The sequence below is a fragment of the Trichosurus vulpecula genome, chromosome 6 (genome assembly GCF_011100635.1).
Source record: "Trichosurus vulpecula isolate mTriVul1 chromosome 6, mTriVul1.pri, whole genome shotgun sequence".
NCBI classification, from domain to species: domain Eukaryota; kingdom Metazoa; phylum Chordata; class Mammalia; order Diprotodontia; family Phalangeridae; genus Trichosurus; species Trichosurus vulpecula.
This window is the reverse complement of record NC_050578.1, coordinates 130473638-130483638: the sequence shown is the minus strand read 5'-3', so window position 1 is coordinate 130483638 and position 10001 is coordinate 130473638. Positions and strand designations below refer to the sequence as shown.

General features: G+C 37.5%; 1 protein-coding gene across 1 annotated transcript in view; it reads right to left on the bottom strand.

The window, feature by feature from the left end:
* Positions 1–3146: 3146 nt before the first annotated feature.
* Positions 3147–10001, bottom strand: part of LOC118854756 (transmembrane protease serine 11A-like) — a 72515-nt gene continuing 65660 nt past the window's right edge. Inside the window, exons 9-10 of the mRNA XM_036765021.1 lie at positions 7552–7694; positions 3147–3308 (exon numbers count right to left, since the gene is read on the bottom strand). Of these exons, the coding sequence (XP_036620916.1) occupies positions 3147–3308; positions 7552–7694 (305 nt within the window). The remainder of the gene's footprint in view (positions 3309–7551; positions 7695–10001) is intronic.

Here is a 10001-nt window from a genome sequence, read left to right as displayed (position 1 = left end):
TAATCTGATAATGTCAATAGTAAAGTAATTCCAAATCAATTTATCTCAGGCTCTGGGATACATAATAGTATGATTTTGCAGAAGATTATTGATCTTGATTGAAGAATATTGATGTTGAAGCCAGCATTTAGGAGTTATTTCCTGAATATTTTCCAGTTTTGGCAATAGAGCAAAGAAAGCCATGAGGATATTAGTTGCCAGGCAAAAGCAAATGCGGTGTTGCCATGAGTATATCCAGAATGTGCACAGGTAAAATGGAGTCAATTATGGTTTACTAGAGGAGGGTGACAGTAAAACATCATGTTCAATAAGATACTATAGTTACAGATGAAATCCAATGTCTACCTTAGATGCCATTTTTGCCATTTTAAAAATAAAGGTATTCTTTCAGATCATTTGGGGCTAAGCGTTTCAAGGATTTATATAATATTAAAGGTAGTAGTGACTTCAGAAACTACCTAATGCATCCATTTCATTTTCTGGATTATACTGTAAATTAATACTTACAATCATTCTCTAAAGGAGAGGTGGCATAATGGCTAGAGATAAAGCATAGAGAGCTGGCCTCAGAGTCATGATGACTTGGCTTCAAGTCAGGCTTCTAACACATATTTGCTGTGTGACCCTGGGCAAGTCACTTAACCTAGTGGCTAGTAGGAGTCTGGAAGACCTGAGTTTGAATCCTAACTCAAATACTTACCAGCTGTGTGACCCCGGGAAAATCATGTAAGCACTCAGCCAGAAGTGGGGAACCTGTGGCCTCGAGGCCACATGTGGCCCTCTAGGTCCTCAAGTACAGCCCTTTGACTGAATCCAAACTTCACAGAACAATTAAAGGGCCACACTTGAGGACCTAGAGGGCCACATGTGCCCTCGAGGCCACAGGTTCCGCACCCCTGCTGACTCAGCTTATTTCATTATCTACAAAATGGGGATAGTAATAGCACCTAATTTCCAGAGTTATTGTGAAAATCAAATGAGATAATATATACCAAATACTTTGCAAACTTTAAAGTACTATATAAATGCTAGTTATTAATATTCAAGAGATAAAATAACTGGGAAAGTAAGTGAAGAAACTAGAACTTTCCCAAATTGTCGTTTAGGCAGAATATCCATAGCAGCATTATTTCTAGTAAGTTTCTACCATTTCTTTTATGATCATCATTAAAACTTGTTTATTTATTTATATCTGGAATTGATAGGTGGTACATACAGCAATTTAGACAGACATGGTCCACACCCTCCCAGAGGTTACAATCGAAGTAGCCAAACACATTTTAATCATCCCCAAACCTCAACATTAAGAAAGTCAGGAGTTACAACTTAACACCACAATAGAGAAGTACATATATTTGAAAAAGAAGCAGCATTCGACTCAAAATATTTCTAACCAGTTGGTAGGCAGCCAGCTGCCTAAGCAAATCACATAGTGTTAAATCCTGGCTTCTTGTGTTTCCCAAACTAAAGCAAAGCCAATCAAACAGTACTCAAATGCACTTTGAGGATCATCTGTTCATGTAAATAACATTAAAGTTGCTATTTTTGAATAGTGGAAGTGTTCTTCCTATTGTAAATCTGTATTGAAATTATTATCATGTAGTTCTCATGGCACCTAGGGGAAAAGTGGCCTAAAATAACTCCATTTCACAGATGACGCAACTTAGGTTTAAACTTTGTGAGCAAATAGCACCTGGACACATTCAGTAAATAAAGTAGCAGCATTATCACAGCCTTCATTTAGCTTTGTCCCTGGAAGTAATGAGGCAGATTCTCCCAAGGTCCATATTACCTATGGGGAGAAATTATTTGGGAGGCACATTTGGACTAAGATTTTGCCATCTGACTGTCATAGAGTCTCAGGGTGTAATTGGCTATATTAACACTGGAGAAATAAAATGCTCCCTATAGAATGAAAGGGCTTTATTTAGCCTGTCCCATTGTTTAGGAGTGGAGAATTTACTTTTATTATGGTAATAGTCTATGTTGCCCCCTAGTGGTATAAATTAACAAATGCATGCCAGTCCTTAATAGTCGATTCAAGAGTTTATAGAATTAGAAACTTTTATAATTTCAGGTCTGGAGGGATCTTATGACCAGATGATTTGACTTACCTCAAAACACTGCACAATTTTTAAGCCACTCTTTTCTCAATAAAAACATGATTTGTCCAACACTACCTATGACTTTAATGGTGTAGGAGAGCTCAGAATTAAGGGATTTCCTCCACCTAGGCAGCTTGACCTCTACCCTTTTTAAAGATTTAGTTTTAAAGATTTGCCTTGGGCACTGAGATATTGAATACCATGCCCAAAGTCACTCAACCCAGAGGAATGAGACTTGAATCCAGGTCTTCCTGACTCAGAGACCAGCTCTATTTGCTATGCAATGTTGTTTTTTTTAATACAGTAAATAAAAATTTTATTTTTCTTTCAATAAATAAAATACACATCTATCTCTATGAATGTATGTTCTGGAGGAAAAGTTGAATAGACTAAAAAAAATTAAGCAATAAGAGGGTGTCAAGATTCCAAAAAAAGATGGCGAATCACTGGTTTAATTCACTGTAAAGGCCAGTTTTGTCTTTTGGAGTAGTCTCCACTAGGAATAGAAGCAGCTGAAGCTCTAGGATAATATAGTATCTTTTCTCAGGCTAATGGGATGGTAACTTTTCCCTCATGGCTTTGGCTCTCCTGGAGGGTAAGACCCAGAGAAAGACAAAATAAATGTGTAAGGTGCTAGAAAAAGCACAGTGAAATAAAGAATGGATTTCTAGAGTTGTAAAAAAAACAAAAAAAAACTCATTTTTTTCCCCAATCATACTCAAAATTAGGAACAGATGATCCCAAAAGGCACATTTCAAAATATCTGGGCTTCCCACTTGACATTTTCATGGCTCTCATATTATTTTCTAAGGGACAGAAACCACATATCAGGCAAATCCTCATGATTAAAAAAATTTTTTAAAGCATTACAAATTGTCTATGGATGTATTGGCTGAATAAACCTCCACCTTCCTAAATGTAAATTCATTTTACTGTATTTGTATTATGTTGACATGGGCAATTGTTCAACCAAACTTTTAAGGATATACACATAGCTAAAGATTGGGAATTTCAGATATGCCCCGCATACAAAGAGCTCCATTAGAGACCAGTTTTTGAGGCAATCCACTTCCGATAATAAGTTATTTGGGTATAGACTCCAGGCTTGTTCACACGACCACAGTTATCACCCCAGCTCACAATTCCAAGGAGATACCAAGTATCTTTAGAATCTTTCACTACTAGGGGTCCTCCAGAGTCACCCTGATGAGAAAAAAGAAATAATGAGTGGCTTTCATTTGCATAGCACATTTTGTTTACAAAAGAACACTTCCTATACATTGTCTTAGTAGATTACAAGTGCTTTTAGAAACCTTTAACTAAGACCAGCAAAAAGGCCTCCTTTCTGTTTCTGTGATCTTGTTTCCTAAGAATATTGGCTACTGAAGCCATTCATTTCACCAGCAAAAGGTTCTCAACCCTAAGCACTATATTCTTTAGGATAAAGAGTAAGATCATCCCATGCAGGGTCAGACCAATGCTCTCAGGCTCAGTCTTTTCTTTATATTTCCTGATCCAAGAACCTGGGGCTCTTTGTTTGAGGCTTTACCCTAGTTTATGGAAAGCATTTCTTATACCATCTAATTTTAATCTCTGAAGGCTAGTCTATAAACTAAGCAAGCAAGCAGCAAGCATTTTATTAAGCACCTACCATGTTCTAGGCCCTGTGCTAGGTTCTAGACTGTGAGCTCCTTAAGAATAAGGTTTGTCTTTTACCTTTGTCTTCTCAGTGCTTAGTACCTGGCACTTAGTAAATGGTTATTGACTGACTAAGAAAGGCAAAAACAGTCTCTGACCTCAAGGAACATCATAGTCTAGGCGGGAGGAGCAGGAGACAACATGCAACAACTAGATATATGAATTATGTACGGAGTAAATTGGATTTAATTGCAGAGGGATAGCACTAGCATTGAGGGGGGTATTGAAAGGATCCTTGCAGATAGAAGTGATGGGGTGATGGGACCTCGATCCTGAATTTTCCCATTCATTTCAGCAACCCTGAATTTTCCCACACAACCCAGTCCCTGGCTTCTCAGGCATCTGGTACATCTCAGCTTATCTAGATACTCAAGAGTCCTTTCACTGTGGCTCTCCAACCTAACCCAGACCATTTAATTCCTTTCAAAGGTGCACCTGGGCTGCCATAGGATATTTACCACTACTTAATCCCATCTAGACCCTTTCTCTGTGCTCCTGGCCCACTCCCGGCTACTTACCACTCCTTAATTGCATCCAGATTTTCTCACTTTTTTTTTTTTTTTGTATATAAGTATCAGTCTCAACCCCATCAAGCTGAAGATTCATTAGGAATCTAGCCTTCTCTGTTGGTGTTACAATAAACCTCGCTACTTTGACTGAGAGAAGGCCTAAGTGCTTGAATTTTTTCCAGGCAGATTTATTCTGTACCCTTACATTTTGGGGTTCCCAGCAACCTCAAACCACATCAGAAGTATTTTAGCTGAACCCTGAATTCAGGGAAGCCAGGATATGGAAATAAGGAGGGAGAGCATTCAATACATAGAGGGAAAGCCAATAAAAATGCATGGAATAGGTAGATAAAGTATTTTATGAATAGTTAGACAGGTCGGAAGAGACCTAGGAGAGAACTGGGTCACCAAAGCCTAAAGAGGGAATCAAGCAGAAGAGTATGCTTGTCATTGTCACAGGTGCTCTCTAGAGTATTTGGGAATTAGGAAAAAGGGGAGGGTTTAGGAGGAAAATGATAAGCTAAGTAATGGTTATTTTCCCATTGAGTGCCAAATATTTCTGTGGTTCAGAAGTCCCACTTTTGAATCCTTCCTTTCTCCCACATATGTATAGTGGGAGAGAGGGGAGAAAGTAGAGGAAAAAGCTCATCTAGGGGACTTCTACCTGACTAACTGCATTCTGGTCCTTTCACAGGTATATACAGCTACTTCTGAGCCTCTGGTGAGTCTTTGAGTCACATCTTTATATCAAAGTGTAATTACAGTTAGCACCAAAATCAAGTCAACAACTACAAACATTTATTATCAAGCACCTACTAAGTTCCAAGCACTGGGCTAAGCATTATGTATACAGAAAAATTTTTTAATAAAGGATACTGTTCTCAAGCTCAGAGTCTAATGGGAGGAGGGAATATACAAGCAATTATGTTGAAACAAGATATAGAAAGGATAAATCTGAGACAATCATGGAGGAAAGACACTATCAAACATGGCTTATCATGGCCAAACAGGACAATCTTCTCATGAAGATACAAACAATTATGTTGAAACAAGATATAGACAGGATTAATCTGAGACAATCATGGAGGGAAGACACTAACAAACATGGATTGTCATGGCCAAACAGGGCCAATCTTCTCATGATGAGCCTCTCAGCATTTCATTAGCCTCATCCTTCGATCACTGACATAGACTGTTGCTAGGCCTATACTCAAAGTCTTTCTTGGTTGTTATGAAAAGAAAGACTTGTGTTCTCATACAAAAGTAACCTCCAAAAATCTCACATCCTTTCCTTGCCTAAGTGACACATTAGAATAATGATAGTGATCATAATTTAATTTTTCTTTAATGATTTGGTTCTTTAGGACTATTATGTAGCACAAGATATTTGTTAGAATGATCCAGTATTACTGTACCAGACATAAGAGAAGTAGGAAATTGGGTTGATTATAATGACCCGTGGAAATGTTTTGAAAACAGTTTTTGTTAATAGTTATATATTTCATTCGATCTCAGATCACATCCATCCAACCCTTTTTGTCCTGGGCAACTTTTGTTCATGTGCTCTATAAATCAGCATTAAAGAATCTACCCAGTATGATGAGGGCCATCCTCTTGATTTCTTGACACTGTATGAGTAGGTGTCCAACCAATGTAACAGACATCAGTTGCTCTATCTTTCTTGATCACATCTTGATGACGATTCCTTTTTTCCTATTTCTCCATGTAATTTTTCACTGAGAATACATTGCAGCCCAGTCATACCCACTATATACCTTTCCACGGACCTCTTGGTGATCCATTACTTTAATTCTTTTACAACTAGGATATTACATGACTCACTGGTATATAGCATCAACAAATATATTCATATTAAAAAGATAGGCCTTCGTTTCAGGGGAAGGTTTAAGGTTATTAAAAGCACAAAACAATTTTCCATGGGCAAGATAATGCACTCTCCTCCTTGGTCTGGAAAAAAAAATTCACGAAAAATTTATTCCATAAAGCCAAAACATAAACCTAGGCTTAATGAGGTGAATGACTTGTCCAAAGATGATGGAAGAAGTAAGAAGCGGTGCTGAGATTTGAACGTAGCTCTTGTCTATCAGAGTGAATACCCTTTCAGCTGGTGTAGTTCTCAACCCATTCATACTTTCTCAGTCTGTATGATTCTTATTCAGGTATTTCTATAAATTCTCCACAGAAAATCTACCCAAATCACTTTTTAGTCCAGTTCTTTTAGTTTTTCTTGAGAAATACTCAGGCTGTCTCTCCTTGCTACATGACTGACCTACCTCTTTTCCTGGACAGACATGTTCTTGATTACAAATTTCACTCTTCTAGACCATATCATTAGTGGTAATCTGAGTAAACCTACCATGTGTCTCTTTTTTTTTTGGCCTTTTGTTAGTGATTGGAAAGATATTTCTCCTTGATAAGATATTGGATAGGTCCACTTTCACTGTATAATGCCTTTTCCCACTTTCATTTCCATGGGAAACAGAGAGTTTCAAATTATTGTTTTAAAAGTAACATTTTTCTTTGTTATAATGGGAAGCATTGTAACATGAGAGAGCACAGAGGCTTTGTTAATTTGGTTGTTCTTACTGAGCATTTCAAGTGGAAGCTGTACTTGTATCCATTGCATAAATGACAGGAGACTCTTAGGCAGACGTATGTTGAAGCTAGCTCTAACCAGCTTGGGAAGACAGATTGTTATATTTTTGTGTGAACATTTAAATTTTAGAAATTGGCAAATGCAAATTGGCAAATTTATAAATCAGAGCTTGATTTATTGTTTTATTGCTTTCTAGACTTATGAAAGTAATGGAGAAAAGTTGATAGTACTAATTAAACACAAGTGTGTTGTTTATACTTTTTTTTTGGCGGGGGAGGGGGTGAAGGGATCTCGTTATTAAACATTTGCTAGCACACTCATCATCCTAGGACATAGAGATAAGTTTAAGTGGGACACAGACCAAATTATATCACTAGATCCCTATATCTTTCACTTCCTATTCCTCCTCCTCCTTCCTAATCGATTAACCAGTATTTTACATAGCTAATTACTTACTGGTTATGTGTGCCTGGGTGACTTAGAATTTTATGTACTGTGAATCAACACCATAACTTTAGTTTCCATTTTGTAAAGAATTCAAAAGTATTTATTTTCTGGATTAAATGGATTTCTTTAATAGTAGTAATGATAGTAATAGCAAAGTAATTACTACCCCACCTACCCTGCAGGCATCATAAATTCCTTCCAAGAAACCAGCACAAAACATTCCGTATGTTATCTCTTTGCCATAGACATGCGGCTGCTTGCATATGTCATCACTTATGATTTCCACTGCAGCTTGTCGAAGTTCATTCTGTGAGTCCCCTAAGGATAAATAAAAAAAATAAGTAGTTTCAGCATTTACAATTAACATCCTTTGATAAAGTATCAAAGCAAGCTATCACTACAGTGAAGTGAATTAGTTTTCCCACTTTTTCTAATTTCATTAGCTTTAGGAGAGGGAGTGCCTAATATGAGTCAAACCCTGGCTTTGGATTCTGCTTCAGATATAATTCTAGCTGTGTGATCAGAAGTAAACTCATTTAACATCCATCTATCATCTTTGGCTTCCTGGAGTGTAAAATGGAGGAAAAAATAATAAATGACATGCTGAGGGGGAGTATGTACTGTGAGTCAACACCATAACTACAGTTTCCATTTTGTAAAGAATAGATTAAGGGTGAGGAACCTATGGCTTCAAGGCCATATGTGGCCCTCTAGGTCCTCAAGTGCAGCTCTTTGACTGAATCCAACTTGGCCTCGAGGCTGCAGGTTCCCCACTCCTGGTGGACTGCCAGTTTTGGAAGTCTGGCATATTAGGCTTGATTCTTGTCTCTGAAACATACCAGCTTTGTGACCATGACCATGAACCTAACCTCTAAATGCCCCAAGCAGCTCTCTAAGACTCTTAAGCAACAAAGAAGTTTTCAGTTTGCCCTGGTGCTGGGGGAGACAAAGGGGCCTCTACTGAGATCTTAGAGAATTTACTACAACAAGCAGATTATAGGTGTTAACAGAAGTAATTAACTTGTGCGCAATCTACCTCTTAGAATTGTGAGGAAAGCACTTTGCAACTCTTAGAAACGCTGCAAAAATGAGGCATTGTTGTGGGGTTGGGATTGAATTTGTGATTTCTTTGGTAAAGAGAAGTCTCAGATGAGGGGACTCTCAATATCTTTGCATATGAGGAAACTCCATACCAATGAATGGGGAAGCCCTGTCTGCTGATGCAGGTCAACACTTTCTTTGCAATTTACAGTTTTAAAGAACAGAGGCTAAGTAACTTGCCTAATTTGCCACATAGCCAGTATTTGTCAGAGTCAGGACTTGAATCCAGGTCATCCTGGATCTGAGACCAGCTCTAGGCACAATATTCTATCTCTTGTTGTTGGTGATAATAAATTCATGAGGATTCCATCATAAGCAATTTCTAGTGAGGAAATTATCTGAGAATCGTGAAGTTAGACTTGACATAATATAAATGTGTAGTCATTTCTCTGGCATAAAAAAAAAAGTACCTCTAAACTTAAGAGCAGTTAATTTTCTTTTCCAGAAAACTGCAGTAGCTTTGTTAAAAAGATAAAATGGTTTATTTTCAAACCTTCCTTGTTAGTAAAGTTTCAATTCTGATTTGGTCTGTTATGTGTGTTATTAAGCTTTTTTTCTTACTTAGTATTTTATTTTTCCCCAATTACATGTAAAAACAATTTGAAACATTCATTTTTAAAACTTTGAGTTCCAAATTCTCTCCCTTCCTCCCTCCCCACCCCACCCATTAAGAAGGTAAGTAATTCAATATAATAACCTATGTCATATGTAGTTATGCAAAACATTTCCATAATAGTCATGTTGTAAAAGAAAACATAGATTAAAAAAAACCTAAAGAATAATAAAGTAAAAAAAGTGTATTTCAATCTGTATTCAGACATCATCAGTTCTTTGTCTGGGGGTAGATAGCATTTTTCATCAGGAGTCCTTCAGAGTTGTCCTAGATCATTGTATTGCTGAGAATAGCAAAGTCATTCACAGCTGATTGTCTCCCAATACTGTGGTTACTTTATGCATAGTACATTTCACTTTGCATCAGCTCATGTAAGTCTTTCCAGATTTTTCTAAGGTTATTAAGCTTAGATAATGTTTTTTTTTAAACCTTGGAAATTCATGTTGGAACATGGAGTCATTTTTGTTTTCAAAGCTGGCCTCCCGCCTAAGCTTGGATAATCTTATTTACTTATAAATGACTTTTTAATTGAATGAGCTTTTTCCTTCAGGCTCTAGATGGGGAACCAAGTACAGCAACTGATGGAACCAAACAATCTGTCAGGTACAAAGTCATTGAGGGTGAAAAAACCCATTACAGAAATCTAATTCATGTGCAAGTCAGGATCTCACCATCGTGGTATCATTGGTCCTCTTTGAGAATGAAGCACCATTACCACCACCCCACCACCAGCATACCCAAGGTGTTTTTGTGACCTGCTTAAATGGCAGGATTCTGAGACTTTGGAATAAAACATTTACTTGACCCTGTTATCCACACAAGCCATCATCCTATAAATCTCTCCCTTCCAATGCCAAACTACTAGAATCATCTACATTCTTACTTCTACTTTCTCACTCCCTGTTGCCCCC